A 25,904-nucleotide genomic window follows, 5' to 3' on the forward strand; every position below is an offset into this window, starting at 1 on the left:
AGCCTAGCCTATGTGGCCTGGCCCTGCTGTGGCCCTGGCCGCCGCCTGGCCCTGCTGCGGCCTTGGCCCTGCTGCGGCCTGGGCCTGCTGCGGCCCCAGGCCTGGACCTGGCCCTGCTGCGGCCTGGCCTGGCCGCCTGCCTGGCCCTGCTGTGGCCTGCCCTGCTGTGACCTGGCCCTCGGGCCTAGCCCTGCGACCAGGCCTCGGCCTAGCCCTGCTGCGACCTAGGCCTGGACCTGGCCCTGCTGTGGCCCTGGCCTGAGACCTGGCCCTGCCGGGCCTGGCCGCGCCTGGCCCTGCTGCGGCCTGGCCCTGCTGCGGCCCTGGCCGCCAGCCTGGCCCTGCTGCGGCCTGGCCCTGCTGTGCCTGGCCGCCCGCCTGGCCCTGCTGTGGCCCTGCCCTGCTGCGGCCCTGGCCTGGACCTGGCCCTGCTGTGGCCTGGCCGCCCACCTGGCCCTGCTGCCTGACCCCAGCCTGGCCCTGCTGCGGCCTGGCCCTGCTGCGGCCTGCCTGCTGCGGCCCTGGCCCCGCCTGGCCCTGCTGCGGCCTGGCCCGCTGTGGCCTGGCCTCGGGCCTGGCCCTGCTGTCGGCCCTGGCCCGCCCGCCTGGCCCTGCTGCGGCCCTGCGCCCTGGCCTGGCCCTGCTGTGGCCTGGCCCTGCTGCGGCCCTGACCGCCGCCTGGCCCTGCAGTGGCCCTGGCCCTGCTGCGGCCCTGGCCCTGCTGTGGCCCTGGCCCCGCCTGGCCCTGCTGTGGCCTGGCCTGGACCTGGCCCTCGCGGCCCTGGCCGCCAGCCTGGCCCTGCTGTGGCCCTGGCCCCGCCGGCCTGGCCCTGCGGTGGCCCTGCCCTGCTGTGGCCTGGCCTGCTGTGGCCTGACCGCCAGCCTGGCCCTGCTGTGGCCCTGGCCGCCCCTGGCCTGCTGTGGCCTGGCCCCACCTGGCCCTGCTGGGCCTGGCCTGGCCCTGCTGCGGCCTGGCCCTGCTGTGGCCTGGCCCTCCGGCCTGGCCTGCTGCGGCCTGGCCCGCCCGCCTGGCCCTGCTGTGGCCCTGGCCCTGGCCTGGCCTCTGTGGCCTGGCCCTGCCGCGGCCTGGCCCTGCTGCGGCCTGGCCTGGACCTGGCCCTGCTGTGGCCCTGGCCCAGCCTGGCCCTGCTGTGGCCCTGGCCCTGCTGTGGCCTGCCCGCGGCCTGGCCACTGCTGCGGCCCTGGCCTGGCCCTGCTGTGGCCTGGCCCTGCTGTGGCCTGGCCTGCTGCGGCCTGGCCCCCGGCCTGGCCCTGCTGTGCCCTGGCCGCGCCTGCCTGCTGTGGCCCTGGCCCTGCTGTGGCCCTGGCCCTGCTGCGGCCCTGGCCCTGCTGTGGCCCTGGCCCGCCGCCTGGCCCTGCTGTGGCCCTGGCCCGCCAGCCTGGCCCTGCTGTGGCCTGGCCCTGCTGTGGCCTGGCCGCCGCCTGGCCTGCTGTGGCCCTGCCGCCTGGCTCTGCGCCTGGCCCGCCTGCCCTGCTGTGGCCCTGGCCCTGCTGTGGCCTGGCCCTGCTGTGGCCCTGGCCGCGCCTGGCCCTGCGGGCCCTGCGCCCGCCTGGCCCTGCTGTGCCTGGCCTGGACCTGGCCCTGCTGTGGCCTGGCCTGCGGGCCTGGCCCTGCTGTAAACCCTAACCGCCGTACCTAACCCTACTGTAACCCTAACCCTACTGTAACCCTAACCCTACTGTAACCCTAACCCTGAACCTAACCCTACTGTAACCCTAACCCTTAACCTAACCCTACTGTAACCCTAACCCTACTGTAACCCTAACCCTACTGTAACCCTAACCCTACTGTAACCCTAACCCTTAACCTAACCCTACTGTAACCCTAACCCTACTGTAACCCTAACCCTACTGTAACCCTAACCCTGAACCTAACCCTACTGTAACCCTAACCCTACTGTAACCCTAACCCTACTGTAACCCTAACCCTACTGTAACCCTAACCCTGAACCTAACCCCTAAAATAGCCTTTTTCCTTGTGGGGACCGGAGAAATGTCCCCGAATCTTCCTTGTTTTACTATTCTTATGAGGACTTCTGGTCCCCACAAGGATAGTAAAAACAAAAACCACACACACACACACACACACACGCAGTGTGTTGGGTTTCTTACCGTCTCAGTGCGTTGGTGAGCTCTGCTGCCAGGTCGCTGTCATTAAGTGTCCTCAGATCTGACAAGCTGATGGCTGGAGAGTCTCCACAATCCTGGAACATAACACTTCCATGAGGGGGAGCTGGTCTACAACCACACAGTGCTACTAATGACCATTCTCATACAAGGCCTGGTGACGTGATGGGCTGAGATGATTAGGCTGCCTACAGATACAAGACTTACAGTGATCAAGTTAACATTGGCCTCAATCACTCTAATGCAATACCATAACACACAACAGAACAAGTAAAAGAGCTCAAGACACCATTACATAATCAGTCATATAACTAAATCGCATTAATAAACCAAGCCCATGTCACCAATCCCAAAACACGGATTACTCCGCAGGACATTCCCTCTCAGACCTGCCAGAGAAGGATGAGTTGCCTCTAAAGACAGTGATCTAAGGTCAGCTCTGCATGTCTCAACATACTGGTTGACGTTACGATTTGGAGAGGGTAATCTGATCCTAGATCTGTGGTTAGGTGCAACGTTTACCTCAAGCTGTTACATGCACACCCGGTTCATGAGGTGGCAGCACTACCACTTCAACCCATTATCCCGGTGTATTTGCCCTACACCTGGACTACAGAACAATACAGCCTGATTCACAACGGACAAGCATGTCAGAGCATTCATTTAGCATGCTACATGACTTATCGAGTTACAGGTATGCTGTCATACTTTCAGGGCCTGCTATGCTGCTAGCCTGATTTTATTACAGGGCTGTTGATAGATATTGGAACATGGCTTCCATTAAAGGTAGTGGAGAAATGGATATGGGAAGAGACCAGGGAGGAGGGGAAGATACTGGGGGATGCTGGTTAGTGTTTTGTTGGTGTGTGTGTGTTGGGTAATAGCCTTTGTGCTGTGTGAACTATGCTTGATTGGGCTTGCAGTGTTTGTGTGTGCATGATGAATGGCTCTGACAGAGTGGAATGATGGTGTGTGTGTGTGTGCGCGTGTGAGTGCATGTATACTCTCCCACAGCAGGAGGTGTGTGTGCCTATTAGTCTTCCCAGTGTGCGAGATCCAATCAAGCAGGCCATTTCTAGACCCCAACAATGAGAACTGGTCTGTAGATATAAAAGGACAGAGAAGGGTGAAAGGCAATAATAGCCGCTGCTCTGGCTTTCACTCTGAAAAGCACCTTCATTTACAGATGGTCCTGTGATTGGCATCTTCAATGTCGGTTGCTCCTAGCAACCGAGGATTAAGCTTTATTGAACCAAAGGAGCTACGGTGATAGCAGGGCGTGGGTGTATATGTTATGTGTGTGTGAATACAGAGAGGTGAAGTGCATGTGTTCACGTATGGAAGGACACCGTTATCGTATCCAGTGGATTATAAGGTTAATGTAGTGCCACCAGCATTGGAAGCTCAAGGCTGTGATCAGAGAAAAGCACACCTGTGTTCTCCCTTTCTTAATCCTGGCAACACACAGACAGCTGATCCCTATCTATCTGGATTAAAGAAATGGGTAGAGAAGACCAGGGCAGGGATGGTGTGAGGGGCTTAGCACTCTGATATGGAATTGACCTCCCAGACCTTTTGGAGTTCAGGTAAAAGTCTGATAGTTGAGACTCTGTAAGTCCTCCTTTGTCTACTTTCTCACCCACTCCTCCCATTTTCTTATCCTCCTTTTGTCAGCTCCTGTTACGCAGTACAGTAGAACTCAGTCTTTATCTTAGTTTGCCTTCCTTCCTTCGCTTCTCTCTCCTCTCCCCGTTCTACTTTTCCTCCCTCTCAATAGGCCTTTCTTAAACTCTCCCTTTCTCCTCTCTCCCTCTGCAGGTCTTTTCTTTTTATTTCTGTCACTCTGTGTAGACAGTAGGACTCTCACAGGCACACAGTGTCCCCGTCTCTAGGGCCCCAGCTCAGAGTGAATGACGGACAGCTCCCCGGAAGAAAACCCCAACAGAATAAGAAAGAATCCAATTATTTTAGGAGTAGAGTAGAGACCGCTTTCTCACAGAGGAGATTCTCACTAACGGGGGTACTAGTGCGCCAACCGTTCTGAGTGACAGCCCCTCACAGCTTCAGGACTGTTGTCTATGGGGGCTCAAGCACCAGTCATCCCAGGAGCCAAATACATACAGACTGAGAAAGTGTGTGTGTGTGTGTGTGTGTGAGTGAGTGAGAGTGAGACAGAGAGACTACTGCGCAGAGAGCCTCTTCAATATTTCATGTGACTGACTGGGTCAGAGTGAGTGCTGCCGTGTACAGGAAAGACACTGTCTATAAGGTCGGTCAACAAATCTCAATCTCAATCCAAGCCTAAACCCTGCTCTGTGGCTCTGTGGTAGACCTGTTCGGGGCTGGGGTTTTCGATGAGGTGGACGAGGTCTACTTCGAGGTCGAGAATTGAGTGAGTAAATGTGGGCGCACCCTCACCCTGGCACTTGTCCCTGTTAGCGCTGGGGGGGTTGTTTGAGGTGAATTCTTGTGTGTGTGTGTATGAGTGTGTGTTGTCCCTTCACCTTGGCGGCTTGGCTCTTGTCTTTACTACCACTCCCAGTGGAGCCGAGGGATCTCCTGCGTTGCTCCTGCTGCTCCTCCACCTCGGCCTTGAGGTGCTCGATGTGCACCAGGTAGGCCTGCTCCTGGGCCTCCCGCGTGCTCAGCCGCAGCTCCACCGCCTTCTTCTCCTTCTCCAGCAGGTAGAGCTGGGCCTTCAGCTCCGCCATCTCCTCCTGGGGGGGAGGAGGGAGAGAAAGAAAGGCTTAACACACACAAGGAAAGAAAGGCTTAAACAAGTTAATATACACAAGCCACAAATTATTCTGATCAAGTGATGTTAACCACATGGAAGGAAGGAAAGGGGAAAGAGAGGGAGAAAGGGAGGGAGGAAAGAAGTATATAAAGGATGGAAGGAAGGAAGAAAAGAAGGGAGGGATTAACTACAGTCATGGTTAAGTGAAGAGAGTTCATGGTGCACAGTACAGCCAATAACAGAATGAAGGCCATGGAATTATCAATGTCACCACAACACTAAATAATGTGCAAGTCAATGTCAAACAGGGACAGTTCTGATGCAAGTCATCTTGTTTAGAGAACGTTCAGCCATCCATGGTGAGGTGAGAGTGTTTCAATCTTTAGTATTTCAGAGGGGAAGTGTAATTCTATTCATGCCCTCTTATGTGGAGCCATCACCACAAGATCCTATCAACCAGACGGATCGCCAAGGTCAGAGGAGTACATAAGGACTAGGTTTTCAATTCATTAAAAGAGCAGGACTGTGGGGACAAAGTGTCAGATTCTAACTAACTCCCTAAACTGAAGCGTACGTTTTGTGTGTTTATTCATACAAGCCTGCGTATATGCTCCCTCCCTCCTCTCTCCCTCTCCCTCCCTCTCTCCCTCCCTCACCTTCATGGCCATGAGCTCCTGCATCAGCACAGCGTTCTCCAGGTCCAGCCTGTGTGTGTCTCCCCGGGGCTTGATCTCCAAGCTTAGGGGGTCGACGTGAACGCTCTCCAGCTCCAGCATGGTCAGTTTGACCGCCGCACGGTCATTCTTCAGCTGCTGCACGTAGTCCTTCAGCCGCTGCTCGTCCTCCCTGGAGAAGTCAGTGTCGCATGAGCTGGCCGTGGAACTGGTGGTGCTACGCGCACACACACACACACACACACACACACACACACACACACACACACACACACACACACACACACACACACACACACACACACACACACACACACACACACACACACACACACACACACACACACACACACACACACAGGTAGAGATGAGAGATAGTATCATAAAATGATGCACTGTTGGATGATAGCTGTAGCATCTAGAAACTAGCCTTCATTTCCCCCTGAACAGTTAAGATCAGGATTAGAGAGGCTAAACTGTTCCTAGGTCTGTGCCTTATGGGCGGATTCTAGCCAAAGCAAGTCTGACACATGGAGAAATTAAGTCACCAAACACTGTGTAGAAATCCAGCTAAAGACTGATACCAAACTATAGTAACCTGGTTAGACACATGATTGCATAACAACTCTTTATAGTTGTCAATCAGCCTCAAATCTGTTAACCAAGAAAGACGTCTACGCAGATACAGTGCATTTGGAAAGTATTCAGACCCCTTGACTTTTTCCACATTTTGTTACGTTACAGCCTTATTCTAAAATTGATTAAATCGCTTTTTCCCCTCATCAATCTACACCCATAATGACAAAGCAAAAATAGGTTTTTAGACATTTTTGAAAATGTATGAAATATCACATTAACATAAGTATTCAGACCCTTTACTCAGTACTTTGTTGAAGCACCTTTGGCAGCGATTACAGCCTCGAGTCTTCTTGGGTATGACGCTACAAGCTTGGCACACCTGTATTTGGACAGTTTCTCCCACTCTTCTCTGCAGATCCTCTCAGGCTCTGTCAGGTTGGATGGGGAGTGTTGCTACACAGCTATTTTCAGGTCTCTCCAGGGATGTTCGAGCGGGTTCAAGTCCGGGCTATGGCTGGGCCACTCAAGGACATTCAGAGACTTGTCCCGAAGCCACTCTTGCATTGTCTTGGCTGTGTGCTTAGGGTCATTCTCCTGTTGGAAGGTGAACCTTCGCCCCCAGTCTGAGGTCCTGAGCGCTCGTGAGCAGGTTTTCATCAATGATCTCTCTGTACTTTGCTCTGTTCATCTTTCCCTCGATCCTGACTAGTCTCCCAGTCCCTGCCGCTGATTGTTCCATCATTGTAATTCAGGCCAAAGAGTCTTGTTTCTCATGGTCTGAGTCCTTTAGGTGCCTTTTGGCAAACTCTAAGTGGGCTGTCATGTGCCTTTTACTGAGGAGTGGCTTCCGCCTGGCCACTCTACCACCTGATTGGTGGACTGCTGCAGAGATGGTTGTCCTTCTGGAAGGTTCTCCCATCTCCACAGAGGAACTCTGAAGTTTTGTCAGAGTGACCATTGGGTTCTTGGTTACCTCCCTGACCAAGGCCCTTTTCCCCTGATTGCTCAGTCTATGTAGAATCTTGGTGGTTCCAAACTTCTTCCATTTAAGAATGATGGAGGCCACTGAATTCTTAGGGACCCTCAATGCTGCAGACATTTTTTGGTACCCTTCCCCAGATCTGTGCCTCGACACAATCCTGTCTCGGAGCTCTACGGACAATTCCTTTGATCTCATGGCTTTGTTTTTGCTCTGACATGCACTGCCAACTGTCGGACCGTATATAGACAGGTGTGTGCCATTCCAAATCATGTCCAATCAATTGAATTTACCACAGGTGGACTCCAATCAAGTTGTAGAAACATCTCAAGGATTATCAATGGAGTCTCATAGCAAAGGGGCTGAATACTTATGTACAGTTGAAGTCGGAAGTTTACATACACCTTAGCCAAAAGTTTTTAAACTCAGTTTTTCACAATTCCTGACATTTAATCCTAGTAAAAAATCCCTGTCTTAGGTCAGTTAGGATCACCACTTTATTTTAAGAATGTGAAATGTCAGAATTATAGTAAAGAGAATTATTTATTTCAGCTTTTATTTCTTTCATCACATTCCCAGTGGGTTAGAAGATTACATACACTCAATTACACGGAACCCAAACCGTCTGCGCACATGTGCCATCGTGCATACATTTATTTTGTCCCCCTACACCAAATGCGATCACAACACGCAGGTTAAAATATCAAAACAAACTCTGAACCAATGACATTAATTTGGGGACAGGTCGAAAAGCATTAAACATGTATGGCAATTTAGATAGTTAGCTTGCACTTGCTAGCTAATTTGTCCTGGGATATAAACATTGAGTTGTTATTTTACCTGAAAAGCACAAGGTCTTCTACTCCGAGAATTAATCCACACATAAAACGGCCAACCGAATCGTTTCTAGTCATCTCCCCTCCTTCCAGGCCTTTTCATCTTTGAACTTATATGGTGATTGGCATCTACACTTTTACCACAACAACCGGGAAAACATTTCGTCTTTCAATCACCCACGTGGGTATAACCAATGAGGAGATGGCACATGGGTACCTGCTTCTATAAACCAACGAGGAAATGCAGGACTTTCAGCGCGATCTGTGTCAGAAATAGAAAAGAAAGTGTTGGCACGCGCGAGCAGTGTGGGTGCAATAATTGAATAACATGGATTTCTAAATTTATTTTGCGACGCTCGCGCACACGACGTGTCCAGTCTGGTCAGCCTGTTAGTATTTGGTAGCATTGCCTTCAAATTGTTTAACTTGGGTCAAACGTTTCGGGTACCCTTCCACAAGCTTCCTACAATACGTTGGGTGAATTTTGGCCCATTCCTCCTGACAGAGCTGGTGTAACTGAGTCAGGTTGCAGGCCTCCTTGCTCACACAAGCTTTTTCAGCTCTGCCCACAAATTTTCTATAGGATGGGGTCAGGGCTTTGTGATGGCCAGTCCAATACCTTGACTTTGTTGTCCTTAAGCCACTTTGCCACAACTTTGGAAGTATGCTTGGGGTCATTGTTAATTTGGAAGACCCATTTGCGACCAAGCTTTAACTTGATGACTGATGTCTTGAGATGTTGCTTCAATATATCCACATCATTTTTCATCCTCATGATGCCATCTACTTTGTGAAGTGCACCAGTCCCTCCTGCAGCAAAGCACCCCCACAACATGATGCTGCCACCCCCGTGCTTCACGGTTGGGATGGTGTTCTTTGGCTTGCAAGCCTCCCCCTTTTTCCTCCAAACATAAAACAATGGTCATTATGGCCAAACAGTTCTATTTTTGTTTCATCAGACCAGAGGACATTTCTCCAAAAAGTACGATCTTTGTCCACATGTGCAGTTGCAAACCGTAGTCTGGCTTTTTATGGCGGTTTTGGAACAGTGGCTTCTTCCTTGCTGAGCGGCCTTTGAGGTTATGTCGATAAAGGACTCATTTTACTGTGGATATAGATACTTTTGTACCTGTTTCCTCCAGCATCTTCACAAGGTCCTTTGCTGTTGTTCTGGGATTGATCTGCACTTTTCGAACTAAAGTACGTTCATCTCTAGGAGACAGAACGCGTCTCCTTCCTGAGCGGTATGACGGCTGCGTGGTCCCATGGTGTTTATACTTGTGTAGTATTGTTTGTACAGATGAACGTGGTACCTTCAGGTGTTTGGAAATTGCTCCCAAGGATGAACCAGACTTGTGGAGATCTACAATTCTTTTTCTTGAGGTCTTGTCTGATTTCTTTTGATTTTCCATGATGTCAAGCGAAGAGCCACTGAGTTTGAAGGTAGGCCTTGAAATACATTCACAGGTACACCTCCAATTGACTCAAATGATGTCTATTAGCCTATCAGAAGCTTCTAAAGCCATGACATTTTCTGGAATTGTCCAAGCTGTTTAAAGGCACAGTCAACTTAGTGTATGTAAACTTCTGACCCACTGGAATTGTGATACAGTGAATTCTAAGTTAAATAACATGTCTGTAAACAATTGTTGGAAAAATTACTTGTGTCATGCACAAAGTAGATGTCCTAACCGACTTGCCAAAACTATAGTTTGTTAACAAGAAATTTGTGGAGTGGTTGAAAAACGAGTTTTAATGACCCCAGTCTAAGTGTATGTAAACTTCCGACTTCAACTGTAAATAAGGAATGTTTTTTATTTTGAATACATTTGCATTTTTTCTTTGTCTTTATGGGGTATTGTGTGTAGATTGACGAGCACATGTTTTTATTTCATCAATTTTAGAATAAGGCTGTAATGTAACAAAATGTGGAAAAAGTTGCAGGGTCTGAAAACTTGCCGAATGAACTGTATGTCTGTGTGTGCGTACATGTGAGAGGGACGGAGGGAGAGAAAGATTTCATTATGAATTTGTGTCTATGATTAAAAAGCCAGCGTGTGATTCCCTGCTGTGTGCGTGTGTGCGTTCGTGTGATCAGTGATGTGGATCCAGCATAGGGATTGTCCGTTAGTGTACTGGTCTGACAGCACAGCACTGTGGACTCTCATCTCCTACATTAATTGTCAATTGCCTGCTGTGCTCCTGACTAACATTTGAGCCACATATGAATGTCATGTCTTCTCTCTCCTGGAGCAGTGGCTGTAGATTAATGCTTTGTTTAGGGAGCAGCTTCCTTGCCTGAACTGTCATGGGCACGTGAGCAGAGGGTTGGCCTCAATTATGTTTCAATATAGAATATTTAGGGGATGGATTTCCATATAAGTAATGAACTAGAAAGATTCTCATAGAAAATAAACAGGAATGCATTGGTGAGTTAAACACATGTTACACATGGGATAATTACCAATGTGCAGACATTCTCAAACAAGTACACACACCACACACACACGGCTGATAGAAGACACTCTACAAACACACACATGCACACTCGCACACAAACCTAGTGTGACTATTGGAGGACAGGCTCTCCCATGGTTGAACGCTGCAGCCAGTCACAGCGAATGCGGCTCCACAGCTACCGTCCAGCCTGCCCAGCAGATCCTTGGCTGCGTTCTCTGCTGTCTTCCTGCAGTCGTGGGCTCTCTTCAGGATCTGAGTGATGCTCTCCTCTCCCGACTGCTCACCTACACGCACACAGACACAGTAAGGAGAGAACCGTCAAATAACTTGCATTTGCTGCAGTCATTTTAGGGCTCTCACAAGGCCAATGAGATATGCCATATGAACAGAATGATCGAATAGAGCATTCAAACTGACAATGTAAATATGGCTACAAAAGGCTATAAATACTGCATGTAAAGTTGGTCAGCATTAGATGAATACGTTTATTTAAATTTTATTTAACTAGACAAGTCAGTTAAGAACAAATTCTTATTTACAATGATGGCCTACCCTGGCCAAACCCTCCCCTAATGACCCTGGGCCAATTGTGCGCCGCTCTATGGGACTCCCGATCACGGCCGGTTGTGATACAGCCCGGGATCGAACCAGGGTCTGTAATGACACCTCTAGCACTGAGATGCAGTGCCTTATACCCCTGCGCCACATCCATTTGAATTCATAATTTTTTTTACAGCATCCCTTTTGATTTAAACACTTTCCATACACTTCTGCCTATCTTAGAAGTGGACAGAAAGTACATTTTTGGACCCGAATACCAAAAAATTCAGGAGATAAAGGTGTTCAAAGTTGACCCATTTTGCATACCCCATACCATGAAACATCCATTGTGAAGCATGGAGGAGGTGGTGTGATCGTGTAGGGGTGCTTTGCTGGTGACACTGTCAGTGATTTATTTAGAATTCAAGGCACACTTAACCAGCATGGCTACCACAGCATTCTGCAGGGATACGCCATCCCATCTGGTTTGCGCTTAGTGGGACTGTCATTTGTTTTTCAACAGGACAATAACCCAACACACCTCCAGGCTGTGTAAGGGCTATTTGACCAAGAAGGAGAGTGATGGAGTGCTGCATCAGATGACCTGGCCCCCACAATCACCCGACCTCAACCCAATTGAGATGGTTCGGGATGAGTCGGACCGCAGAGCGAAGGAAAAGCAGCCAACAAGTGCTCAGCATATGTGGGAACTCCTTCAAGACTGTTGGAAAAGCATTCCAGGTGAAGCTTTTTGAGAGAATGCCAAGAGTGTGCAAAGCTGTCATCAAGACAAAGGGTGGCTACTTTGAAGAATCTCAAATATAAAATATTTTTGGGTTACTACATGATTCCATATGTGTTAAACCCTGGAATGAGTAGGTGTGTCCAAACTTTTGACTGATACTGTATGTAAATATGAAAATCAACAGTTTAATAATTGGCATTAAAGGTTAATTAACCACTTACACTAGTGGAAATTGGCCTCTATGGATAGGGCCAAATTGAAATGTTTTTAACAGAAGAACTATAAAAGCATATGAGTGGGTGTGTGGTTTGGGTGTGTGGTTTGCTTGTATGACATCAAAGCGGTATTTAATATAATCCTTAATAATCCTATAGTCTCATCTTTCAGAACACATCGACTCCTCTCAATTTACAGTATTTTCCTAACTCAGACAACAAAAATGGTGCAAAAGTAGCCTAATTAGCAGGAGGGATGGGGGCTTCTTGTCGTGCACAGTGCTCAAGTTTTTAACAGATGTCAGTCAAAACCGATCCTGCGCTGTGAAGAGGAGAACCTGAGCACTGTGTTCCAATTTAGGAGAGGCGCCTATCAATGACAAAATCTGACATTTGCAACCCGCATACGGGATGAAAGGGCTGTGAGTGGAAAGAGCTAAAAAAGGAAACATTTTATTTTTTCTCCCGATTTTTTGGTTTTGTTTGACAGCCCTGTTTGTAAGCTTTTAAATGATATAAAACTCAACCGTTTATCTTTTCCAGTGCTGAAGACATGGATGTCTCATGTTGTTGTTGGGTATGCAAAATGGGTCCACTTTGAGCCCCTTAATCTCTTGAATAGTTTGGCATTCAGTTCCAAAAAGTAACTTACTGAGCACTTCTACAATGGGAAAAATATGTATGGAAGGTTTCATTCAAATAAAAAGGGGTGCTGTCAAAAAGTGATTGAATTCAAATGGATTTACCCTAAGGGGATGTTCTTCTGAGAGAGTATTTTTGTGTTGAAGGGGAAAAGGTTAGGTTGGGAGTGGGGGAAGTGTGTGAGACAAGGGAGTCATGATGCATGACATGCCTCACTGAAGACATGACACCTGTCAACAGCCGAAGGAGAGAGGGAGGAGAGCTGGGGAAGGAGGGAAACAAATGAGTAGGAGATAGACGTTTATGATGGGAGGATGAGAGAAGTGAAGAGGAGTGATGGAGGAGAGGTTTGTGAAGGAATGACATAGGTGAGTGGAGCAGTTTGTGAAAGAGTAATAGATTAGAAGCGTAATGTTTCTGGGAGGTGGCCTCTTTGCTTTGATTGGTTGGAGGAGTTCAACTGTGGGTCTCTTAATGCAGGGAGGAACAAACCAGCACTGATCAAAGAACAAACAAGCCTGTGTGGGCATGAAGTGTGACTCACCTACAGTCCCCACTCCGGCAGCTCTGAACTGGCCAAATACCAGACTCTGTTCACTCTCCGCCAGGGCTAACAGCAGCTCATAGGCCTCTATACACTGTTCACTGAGGAAAGAACACAGGTATATCAGTTAAAACACACACACACACACACACACACACACACACACACACACACACACACACACACACACACACACACACAAAAGTAGCTCATAGGCCTCTATACACTGACTGACAGAGAACACAACCTATTTGCACTACTAAATGAGAACGCACATAAGCTCTCTCTCCCTCTTTCTCGCACTCTCTCACGCACACGAGGAATGTGGAGGCCTCTCGCATCCAATTATCCTTCCTCTGTGTTGCACTTTCATCGTGTTCAAAAGGAACGCGGCCGAGAGGTGCTGATGTCTATTTAACTACAGTCATCATAGCGCGTGCGTGTTTGCCTGGGGCCCGGGGATGGAAGAAAAACAGCCAGGCACTATCGTTTAATCAGGTCATGATTACACATCAGGAAAAAAGCCACCTTTTCTCCAAACAAATACAGAGAGAGCTAGGGTAATTAAGTATTAAGCCTAAAAACTCGTCATTCATCCACAGAGGAAGTCTGAAGCCTGCATTCAATTTAAACATTTAACATCTCTAAGTTATTTTCTCCTCATAGCTAGTCTCTATTTGTTGTGTGTGTGTGTGTGTGTGTGCACACGTATGTTTTGATGGATGATGCTAGAGGGGCAGACCTGATTTAAAAACACATGTTTCTCATTTACACACACAAACACACTTCCACACACACACAACCTCGACTCCAGTCCCCTGCTAATTCAGCTGTACCAAAACAAATCCTGTGGATACTTTTACACACTTTAATAGCTCAACGCCAACACTACGAGTTAGTCACTCTCTCAAGAACGCAAATACACACACAGCAAGTTTCTGCCTGCAAAAACACCATAAAGTAGCCAGCATTATCAACATACATCACAGTGTTCCTCTTTTTGATGTTTCAATCTTATGATTATAGTTTTAGTCACACGCACACACACAGCCAAACACACACTCACTTGCTGTGCTCCAAGCCCCCTCTTGATTCTTTATAACATTACACTGCTTTCCAGAATGCTGATTAATAGCACCGTTTACTAGCTTGGCGCCACACTGCTTTTTAAATACATAGTGTCCAACTCAGACACAGAGAGAGAGAGAGAGAGACAGAGAGAGCGAGAGAGAGAGACAGAAAGAGAGAGAGAGAGACAGAAACAGAGAGACAGAGAGAGCGAGAGCTCCTTCTTCCACCAAATATTAAATGCACACATACACACACCCCTAGGGAAAAGTTCACCAGTAAACTACCAGAATTGCAGTATCTTTCAAGGATTTTATGTAATTTATCACAAGACATCTAGTGGCCCTTTTGGGTACTTCAGATTATCACAATGGATGTGATAATCTCTGGCTCTCTGTGTGGTCTTATCACATGTTAAATATACCGAACAAAAATATAAAAGCAACATGCAACAATTTAAAAGATTTTACTGAGTTACAGTTCACATAAGGAAATCAGTCAATTGAAATACATCAATTAGGCCCTAATCTATGGATTTCACATGACCGGGAATACAATGCAATTGTATTCATTGTCCGTAACTTATGCCTGCCCAAACCATAACCCCACGCCACCACGGGGCACTCTGTTCACAACGTTGTCAGCAAACCGCTCGCCCACACGACACCATACACGTGGTCTGCGGTTGTGAGGCCGGTTGGAAGTAATGCCAAATTCTCTAAAATGACATTGAAGGCGGTTTATGATAGAGAAATTAACATTCAATTCTCTGGTAACAACTTTGGTGGACATTCCTGCTGTGTGCATGCCAATTGCACGCTCCCTCAAAACTTGAAACATTCGTGGCATTGTGCTGTGTGACAAAACTGCACATTTTAGAGTGGCCTTTTATTGCCCCCAGCACAAGGTGCACCTGTGTAATGATCATACTGTTTAATCAGCTTCTTGATATGCCACACCTGTCAGGCGGATGGATTACCTTGGCAAATGTGGGCACAACATTTTGGAACATTTCTGGGATTTTTTATTTCAGCTCATGAAACATGGGACCAACACTTTACATGTTGCGTTTATATTTTTGTTCAGTATATATGAATACATTTTTGAATACAAAATTCAAGTATAAATTACCTAAATTCCGATAGATTGCCATAGATTTTCTGTTAATTACCAAAATTACTGAAGATTCCGGTAGCTTTACAATCCTACACACCACACTCCCCCATCCAATGAAAGACTATCTCTCCCCAAATGGCCCAATGGGGTGGCCTCGCTGACATCCCACTTGGCGGGGCTGAAATTCAATCAAAGCACTGACATCTGGGCTTCTATTGAACAACAAACCAGACACAGATGGTCAAACCCTCTCTCCCTCCAGGTACAAACACACTACAGTCCCCCACATCACATAAAATCAATGGCTTTATGAATAAATCATACAGGGAAAAACACACAGTATGAATCTTAGTGTGTGTTTGTGTTTTTAATGGAACTGGTGTTATATTAATAATGCATTTGAGGGCTATTCAAGTGTTGTGTACTCTGGTGTAATGGGCAAGACTAATAATTCTTTTTTATGGCTATAACGTTTCTATTTATGTATTGGTCATCTATCTTTGTATCTGTTTATTAATCTGCTCATAGCTTTGCTTTGAGGTAATCCGTCTCCCTGAGACATGCTATGCAGAATGCTATGAGAAACACACGTAACGTTACCATGCACCACAATATTACATTCAGCCAAAATCAACAGCTGAAAATACAACTTATTTCCATTTCAGTTTGCTTAACTTTTGCCATACAAGAAAAGGATTAACAGCCTTTCTGCAACTCATAACATCACCACAGGATTATCATGGTTGGATGATTAGCATGATGCTAATTAGAAATACCACTTAGATTAGATCTGTTTTTCCATTTCGTATCTCGTTAGCGTTAGCTTTGCTGACTGGGCACCTTCAGGGCACCTTATCAGAGAGGGGCCAAGGCCCGTACACAAACACACTTGATTGGCCAAGGGGATGCGAATGCTAATAAGATGCAAATGGCCGCTACCGTATGGAACCTACAAAAAAGGTCCTGACCTCGAAGAGTACAGCTTAATTATAATTACTGGAGGAGGCTTCTAACGAGGAACATTAGTGTGGTTCTGATGTTTACAGCTTGATAAGGTGTCTGTCAGCTATGCAAGGCTCAGAGTAGGCTTGGTCTTAAGAGTGGAGCAGGGAATTTGCATTCAGGCTTTTACCCTGTTGGCATGTTTCTTTCTGGCTGATGCGTGAATCCAACCAGGACTGCGCAAATGTGTTATGCATGTTGCATGCTCCATTAGGTTAGGCAGTGCTGAGTGTGTACCTGTACTGCAGCGCCAGTCGCAGGGCGGTGGCATTAGATTCGTATTTGCCCACCAGCATGCTCATCCTCTCTGCGTTGCCCTTACACTCCTCCAACGTGATGGTCAACAGGTCATTTTGAGACTTCAGATGCTCGATGCGGCTGGAACACACACACACACACACACACACACACACACACACACACACACACACACACACACACACATCATCATTGGGGTACATTTATAGTATAAAGTGCCCGTCATATCTCAAAGCACCTCACATTGCGACTCACCCATCCACCAGCGATATAAAGCACCCACCTGGGTGAGTCACGGCATCCATTTTGTGCCAGGTCGCTCATCACACATCATCTATTGCAGTTTAAGTGAGTGTTAAGGGAAAAAGGGACAGGGAAACTATAGCCACCCCCCTCTACAGAACTCAAATGGCCTTGGTTTTATGGGTAGATTATGTGAGAGTAGCTAATGACGCGTAACTATCCATCTAATCAAGGACGTCGATAAAGCACTCTGGGCTTAATTAAGAGAAAATAGTGTGTCAGCAGCCTGGTCGTTAGTGGTAAACGTATGGGATATCCCATAAAACACATGTGCCAAATAACAACCTTAAAGGGATAGTACACACCAAAATGTAAAGTTTCAAAGTTTTGTCACAGGTTATCAGGTGCTGATCTTTCCTATTCATTTTAGATTGACTCATTACACCAATTCTGGTTGGATTTTAAGGTGAACTATCCCTTTAACCTGTGGCGACCCGTCATTTTTGTTTGTTTGTTGTTGTTGCCTGTTTAGCATGTTATTTGGGCATTAATTCGTGTCACATATCAGTTTGCAAACAATGTAAAAACACATTTATTGAGTGAATAAAGCCACATGCTAGCAAGCTAGAAAAGCAGTCACCATCATGAATCACATTGACAATCTACTGGCAAATTATTTTTATATGAAGAGAGATTATAGATAAAACGTATCAGTGCTCAATGGCCATTGGACATAAACATTACACAACAAGTCGGAAATAGCAAATTCAACAATGAGTAGTTTTGGAAGGAATCAGTGGCTAACTATTTTGCTTCCCCTGCCTGCTATTCAGTGGAGAGAGTGTGTGGTCCAAGTCTGGGTTTAAAACATCTGTCTGAAAGGGTCTCTTTTCCAATCTTAAAATGATAAACATTCACACCACCATGTGACAGAAAAGGTTGAATACATTGACCATGCTGTCAATCCAGCATGACTTCAGCCGCGTTCTAAAGAACTGGAAACTCGGAACTGGGAAATCTCAGACTTCAGTGAGTTCAAGACAACTCGGAAAAAAACGAGCTCAACTGGGAATTCCAAGTCGAGAACTCGGGCCTCATTCTAGAGCTCCGACCTGACGTCACGATTCACTGGCGTCATGATTCAACCTTGTTTTTTTCCCGAGCTCCCAGTTGTCTTGAAAGCATGATAAATCCAGAGAATGCCAGACTTCGATGACAATATTTTCCCACAAGAAGGCCCGCCGCACCACCTTCCTGTTCAAGTGAGCACAGCACAACAATGTGAGTCCAAAGATTTCTTAAAAGCTGCTGCATAAAAGATGTAATATGCCAGGGAGTTATGTATACTGTAACTAAGAAAGTAATAATAAGTGTAAGTTGTGTAGTAAGCTGTTAGTAGCCCATGAGCCTCACCCTAATAATGTGATCACTTACCCCCTCATAACTTAGCCTACTGTTATGACTTGGTGGTGCACATATAGCCTATAGGCTGTTTAAGAGAAATGTCATAATTGAATATTGTAAGAGATTTATTTGTCTGCTTATATGCCCCCTTTATTTATCCTACAGTTCTGACTTGATGTACAGGGAGAATACTGTAAAAACGGCCCCATGTTCTGAATTCTGTTGCTGTGTATTTCAAAAGTGCCGAACAAATATTTATATTGACTATGTCCATTTTAGCTTGTTCATTAATGTCTTCATTGAAATTACGGATTGCCTCTTATCTGCTCATCGTTCCCTTATGACATAGTTTGTACATCTCAATTTTTATAGGCCCATTGTTATAGGTATCTTATTCATCATTTAAGGCAATTTTGGAATGATTTCATTGTTTTGCTTACTTTGTGTATTATAATTAGCTCATGTGCATTTCTTGATGAGGAGGAGCTACTATATAATGTTGTTGGGTCTGTAACCATGTTTGCCATTGACAGTCTCTTCCCATTCAAATATTTGTTTACAACAAAAAGTTCAGTAATAGACCCATGTAATTCCAGTTGATATTGCAAAGTTTGTTTTGTCTGTGGGTCAGTATATTGTATATAAAAGTGGATCCTCATGATTTGTATTTTCCTTCCCTTTTAGACCACATAGGCCTAATAAAATACTTAAAATGGTAGGCCAACCGAGTCCCCCCCTCTCTCTCATTTACATTTATGTCATTTAGCAGACGCTCTTATCCAGAGCGACTTAAAGAAGAGTAAAGTAAAGGCCTCAACATCTTGCTGAATTTATCTGAACTAACATCTATCTGAATTTCTGTAGGTGTCCATTTTGAAGGTGCTGAACCAACAGGGCTACTTCAAGACTGTTGGAAAAGCATTCCAGGTGAAGCTGGTTGAGAGAATGCCAAGAATGTGCAAAGCTGTCATCAAGGCAAAGGGTGGCTACTTTGAAGAATCTCAAATATAAAATATATTTTGATTTGTTTAACGCTTTTTTGGTTACTACATAATTCCATATGTGTTATTTCATAGTTTTGATGTCTTCACTATTATTCTACAATGTAGAATTTTTTTTAAATAAAAGAAAAACCCTTGAATGAGTAGGTGTGTCCAAACTGGTACTGTAAATGTAATAATGTTTGTGCATAGTTCAATCGTCAAAATTCATTTTGGCATTCGTTATTATTGAAGAAGAATGCGGTTCTTATCAACTTACACAAATCCACAAGGAGTCAGTAGTAACCACATTTGTTTAAGCAAGTCAACCATATCAGCTATGGTTATTAAAAAGGCAGTAAATGAGGTTGAATGAACTGTGTCTCTACACCACAGCGCAACACCATGGAGGATGTCAATACTACAGTTGACATTATAAACATGTCCCTTTATTTTAATCCTAAACCAATCCAAAGCAAATGTGTGTATTTTATTTTATTATTCTTTCCATCTGTCCAAATGTTTTCTATACAAAATAACTCTAATCTAATGCTTGCGTTATACTGAAGTATGGCTACTGTCATGGCATTTTTGCATCAATGATGTGATAAAGTATTACTTAAAAGTGGAACTGACAGCGTTTTAACTACTTTGCAGATATGAAACAGACAATCATAATATCAGTCAAAAATATGAAATTCCCAGTTCATGCTACAAAACCAACTTTATAAGAGGTTTTAAAAATAGGTTCAATTTGACCAAACATTCCATGATGTAGAGTAAGGCATTGTTGGCAGAATAGATAGTTCAATGCATGATTAATATAATTCACCAATAAATGTCTTGGTAGTCCAATAAATATTGCTATCAAGTTGTAAATCTTAGCTTTGTTTGTTTAATTCCTCCAGCTATTTGGGAAGCACTGTTTCAGTTTCAATGACTCAATATTTTGGACAAAAACGGACAAATGTAACCAGGGCTGGGAATGTCAATACAATCAAAGCATGGGTGATGATCACATTGATGACCCCCCCCCCCATATCATTTTTTTTTTCTGTGGCTACAGCTAGAGATGCAGGTGTCATTTGGTTAGCTAGCAAGTAAAAAAACGCTAAACAAATTGCTGTGAATTCGAAAGAAGAGGCCTCCGAACAATGTAGCTATTCATTAACATGCAAAAGTAGGCTTTGGAGTTGTAAGACTGTTCCCCTTAACCCTCTGAGCAGAGGAGAGCAATGTTTTAGCTACATTTCGCCTCCAAAAAGAAAAAGCCACCGAATTGCAAAAACAAGGGGTGCAACTTTTTTTGCTATTGTCAGCTGATTCTGAATATGTAATTTATATCATTCTTGCACGTTCCGTTGACGAGATATTAAAACTTCTTATGGATCAAATCCCGTTAACGGGATCGATTTGACAACATCCGGTGAAACTGCAGAGTGCGAAATTCAAAATAAATGATTACATTTTTTTTTACTTTCATACATTTGCAAGTGCAATACACCAAATTAAAGCCTGACTTCTTGTTAATCTAGCCACCATGTCAGATTTCAAAAAGGCTTTACGGCGAAAGCAAACCATGCTATTATCTGAGGGCAGCACCCCATCAAACAAACACATGACAATCATAATTCAACCCGCCAGGCGCGACACAAAACTCAGAAATAACTATATAATTCATGCCTTACCTTTGAAGATCTTCTTCTGTTGGCACTCCAATATGTCCCATAAACATCATAAATGGTCCTTTTGTTAGATAAATTCTGTCGTTATATCTCCAAAATGTCCATTTATTTGGCGCGTTTTATTCAGAAAAACACCGGTTCCAACTCGCGCATCATGACTACAAAATATCTAATAAGTTACCTGTAATCTTGATCCAAACAACTTTCCTAATACAACTTTATGTATTTTTTTACGTAAATAATCAATAAAATTTAAGACGGAATAAACTGTGTTCAATACAGGACGAAAACAAAGTGGAGTGAGCTTTCATGTCTTGCGCCCCAACCACAACAGTACACTAGACTCGACCCTCGTTCTGAACAGCAATACTTCTTCATTACTCAAAAGAAAAACATCAACCAATTTCTAAAGACTGTTGACATCCAGTGGAAACGATAGGAACAGCAAGCAAGTGCCTTAGAAATCTAGATCCACATAGAAATCCCATTGAAAACACTGTCACCTCAACAACAACAACAAAAATTCCTGGATGGTTTGTCCTCGGGTTTTTCGCCTGCCAAATAAGCTCTGTTATACTCACAGACATAATTTTAACAGTTTTAGAAACTTTAGAGTGTTTTCTATCCAAATCTACCAATTATATGCATATCCTAGCTTCTGGGCCTGAGTAGCAGGCAGTTTACTTTGGGCACACTTTTCATCCGGACGTGAAAATACCGCCCCCTAGCCCGAAGAGGTTTTAATGAGCATAGTCTGAATCTTTAATATACAGCTAACTACACCGCACTTTGGCAGGCAAGCTGCAGAAGGGCGAGCAGGCTACTATTCCCCATCGTTTAGCAGTGCAATTTTGACAGCCAACTACAAGCTAAAAAAGTTTGAGAGGGTTCACCTACTGTTCCCTCGGTAGATTTTAGCTCATCTCACTCTGGCTAACATTAGTTATTGATCTTGTTATTGTTGATGTGCATAGGCAACTGAAGGAAACAGCCTACCTTTTCATGGCTGTTTGATCAATAAGACTGTTGTTCCCAAATGTAAGATGACTCCCGCGGTATTTATATATTTGCAGAAATATGTGGCTTTTGGCAAATGCTTTCTAATGATCTAAAATCATGTTGTTGCTACTGCCTGTAAACACACAGTCCAGTTCAAAGTGAATGATGGCAAGCCCGTGTAAGTAGCTGAAATCGACGCTAGAATCTTTTACCAATAAAAGTAGCTGGAGGAGTCTGAAAACTTGCTAAATATTGTAGGCAACACTGCCCATGTGTCAAATGGCTTATTAGCATATAGACCTACTGTAGCTCGAATTGGCTATGGCGCACCGGTCTGTGTAGACTCCGGTCCTGGACAAGACAAATGTTTTTATTAGGTTTTATTTCCTGCAGTGTCTTAATTGTCCAAACGCATGGCCGCTTTCCCACTCTATATTGTTATATACATTTCTCAAATGCCTTTCTATTCGTCATTACCAAACATTCTATGAATTTATGAAACCGTGAAAATGACCATATCTAAGTGCTCGCTTGTCAGAAAATGAAAAAAAAAAAAAGTCCCGGGGGTGTATATGAACAGATTTGAATACGATTTCAGTTTGTTAAAATGCTGTCAGTTCCACTTTAACAGTATTAATTAGGCATGGATGGACCGACGAGTGGATAAAAAAATGATAAGGACATAATAAGGACAATGACAGCATGGTTTGACTATCACCTGTTGAGTCTCTCTGTCTCCACTTCAAACTCCCTGATCTTGTTCTCAGAGATGGCTGATCCGTGGGAGTAGAGGGTCTGGAAGATCTCCTGGATGTTGGAGCAGTCCTGAAGGGAGTGGGCCAGGTGTTCCGCCACGTTACTGGACACCTGGCAGTAGGAGGAACAGGGTTATATGGTATTTTATCAGGATCCCCATTACCTGTTACAAAAGCAGCAGCTCCTCTTCCTGGGATCCACACAAAACAAGAAACATGACATAATACAGAACATTAATAGACAAGAACAGCTCAAGGACAGACAGGGGGTAAGACAGACATTTACATAGATCTAAGGTCGCCTCCCAGTCTCAAATGGTAACTTATACCATATGAAGTGCACTACTTTTGTGTAAAGAGTAAATGGGGGGTACAAACAAGGCGAGAAGGGGAGTAGACAGCGCTTCAACCAATGTGAGTGAAGGAGCAGCCAAAAATCACAATGTAAAAACGACACCATAGGAATTCAGTGGGTCAGACTGAGGGCATTTCTTTGTGATCCTCTACTCTCTTAATCCACAGTGTATACAGATAGTGTTTATACTCTTTACTTATACAGGTTAGTCTCCTTGAGATCAAATCTCTTTTTCACGAGACTGTATACAGAGAGAGACAGGTTTTCTATTGAACTTTACATAATCCGTCGCAGCCTAGTCCCAGAGGAATGCTAACAGTCTGCCTCTTTCTCTTTCTTCCCTCTTCCTCTCTTTTTAGTCTATTTTGGAGCAGATGGGTTCCGGCTAAAGATTGAGAGGAGAATTTTAGTGGCCGGAGCTTTCAGGGAAAAGACAAGCCCTGGAATCATTAGGATTGATTTCCCATCACTCACACACGAACACGAGCGAGGGAGAAAGAAAAGGAGAGAGAGGGAGGCGCAAGAGAAAAAAAGGGCACCAGAAGAGGAAAGTGATAACTGTTAGAGGGGACGTTGGCAGGTCACCTTTAGTGTCAACAAGGCTGTGTGGGTGCCAGGGGAAGGGAACAGTGGGGAATGAGTGACACCAGGTCTGTCACACTCCACTGGAGATACCCATCTCTGACACATCTGCTGATGCTGCTGTTACCATCGGCCAGCTGCTACAGGGAAATGTGCCCCTACCTAATGTCGCTCTCTCATACTCTTCCTGTCCACCCCTACCTCTCTTGCGCTCTCTCTTTCTTACTTCCCTCTCTTCCTTTCTTTAAAGCCGTTTGCATCTTCCCCCTCTCAAAGCCTTCAGTATTGAATAGCCGTCCAGTATCTCCTTACCCCGATGCTGCTGATCTCTGATCCCAGAACAGGCCTCTCGGTAGAGGAAGACTCTGACCTGGTTTTAGACAGCTTCACCCGCTCTGCCACCTAGCAACAAGACAACACACTTAATATATTACTAGGAATTACTGATAAAAAGTGCTTGGCCCCTAAAATAAATAAATGTAGGGGTTGTACTGGATCTGTATGGAATCAAACTCTAATGTATTGAATTCCTTCTGAGGGTCAATGTCAAGGACACACACACAGGAAAGTGGAAGAGCAAAATGGTTGATCAGACTGACTCTTTGATAACGATTGTCCCTCTCTGGCTGGACTAGCTCAAGGCTAGTACACAGATTAGTGTGTGTGTGTGCATGTGTGTGTTTGTGTCATTCAAGAAATAGTACACAGTACAATAAGAGAGAAAAGAGAGATGGAGAACATTCCAGAGGAGAGTTCAGAATATCCCCACAGAGTGTGTGTGTCCCTCATACGAATGTACATCATCCCATTGTTCCAATTTCATTACTCCATCATTCCAGTACTTTGGCAAGCATAATATACGTGTTTTGTACCTTACTATGCATGACATAGCGTGTGTGTGTGTGGGCATTCTACCTTGGCCACAGGTATATCGTTACTGCTGCTGCTGGTGCTGAGTTCCCCAGTGCTGGGGTTGATGGGGCGGGAGGCGGGGGTGAGACGCCCAGGGCTGGACGGGCCTGCAGGCTGGGAGCTCTGGAGACGTGTCTGCAGCTCTCGCACCTGGGGAAAAGACACCATAGAGAAACCGTATATCACTATTTTATTGTGAATGTGTTCTATTTAATTCTATGGGACACACAGACACACAGGCTGAGGTCCATGGGCGCAGACCTGCTGAGAACACACACACACACCTGCTTATAAACTCATCATACAGACGACTTACAAAAGGACTCAGTTTGTTGCTACTTAACCCACTTCTTGCTCCAGTTTGAGACAATGTGAGGATCCATCTGATCTCTTCAGTGCAGTGGGCAAAGGCAGGAATTCTGGGACAGTGATGATGCAGAGGAAACAGGGTACTTGAGTCGCTCCACTGCTGACAGGCTTCTTCTCTCGCTCTATATTAAGCATCAGAGAACTCATGGAAAGACTTGCCAGGTCTTGCAATGAATTTGTATGCCAGCTTGGATTTGTCAGCATTATGCTTGCAGCTAGTGTACAAAATACATATGCTGTTTAATTGTTGTTATCTCTTCACAACACTACAGCCGTTTAGGCCCTAGGTGTGTGTGCGTGCCTACGTACACGCTTGTATGTTGGGTGTGTGTATGTGTGTGTGTTGGAGGGAGAGAGCTTCCTCTGCCAGAAAAAGTGTGGAAAGGAACATTAGTTTGAACGCTGGCCCACGAAAATATAAACAATGAAGATACAACGGCCCTTTGTGCTTTACACAGCACCCATTGTACAGACAGAGAGGAAATATATGGAAGTATAAATCATTGATGTCACAAACATACCACACAGAGTCAGCTACTGGCATGTGCTGTTAGCAGAACTGGATATAGCTGCATACACAGACATGTCAAGATGCCTAAATCATGTTAGCTACCTGCATGTTTTCAATAATATGGCCAATCCTTTACATTGTATACATACATGTGGCAAAATAGAAAAAGGTACAGTATATCTACATCATTGTAACTATCTGTACAAACATCAGTACATGTATATAAAAAAAATATATAACATCAGTACATGTATATAAAATATATATATAACATCAGTACATATTAAGTATTCAGACCCCTCGACTTTTTCCACATTTTGTAGCGTTACAGCTTTATTCTAACATTGATTAAATCATTTTTTCCCGTCTACACACAATACCCCATAATGACAAAGCAAAAACAAGTTATTATAGATTTTTCCAAAATGTATTAAAAATACAAAACTGAAATATCAAGTATTCAGACCCTTTCAGTACTTTGTTGAAGCACCTTTGGCAGCGATTACAGCCTTGAGGCTTCTTGGGTATGACGCTACAAGCTTGGTACACCTGTATTTGGAGAGTTT

General features: G+C 45.1%; 1 protein-coding gene across 4 annotated transcripts in view; it reads right to left on the reverse strand.

Annotated features, from left to right (window-relative positions):
- Positions 1 to 25,904, reverse strand: part of LOC106565572 (colorectal mutant cancer protein) — a 136,687-nt gene that overhangs the window by 6,087 nt on the left and 104,696 nt on the right. For all 4 annotated transcript variants that reach the window (XM_014132856.2, XM_014132848.2, XM_014132871.2 and 1 more), the window contains 9 exons: positions 24,462 to 24,608; positions 23,859 to 23,948; positions 22,573 to 22,721; positions 16,523 to 16,663; positions 13,100 to 13,200; positions 10,514 to 10,697; positions 5,542 to 5,776; positions 4,653 to 4,865; positions 2,134 to 2,225 (listed from right to left, as the gene is read on the reverse strand). In XM_014132856.2, the coding sequence (XP_013988331.1) occupies positions 2,134 to 2,225; positions 4,653 to 4,865; positions 5,542 to 5,776; positions 10,514 to 10,697; positions 13,100 to 13,200; positions 16,523 to 16,663; positions 22,573 to 22,721; positions 23,859 to 23,948; positions 24,462 to 24,608 (1,352 nt within the window). The remainder of the gene's footprint in view (positions 1 to 2,133; positions 2,226 to 4,652; positions 4,866 to 5,541; positions 5,777 to 10,513; positions 10,698 to 13,099; positions 13,201 to 16,522; positions 16,664 to 22,572; positions 22,722 to 23,858; positions 23,949 to 24,461; positions 24,609 to 25,904) is intronic.

The sequence above is a fragment of the Salmo salar genome, chromosome ssa01 (assembly GCF_905237065.1).
Source record: "Salmo salar chromosome ssa01, Ssal_v3.1, whole genome shotgun sequence".
Classification (NCBI taxonomy): domain Eukaryota; kingdom Metazoa; phylum Chordata; class Actinopteri; order Salmoniformes; family Salmonidae; genus Salmo; species Salmo salar.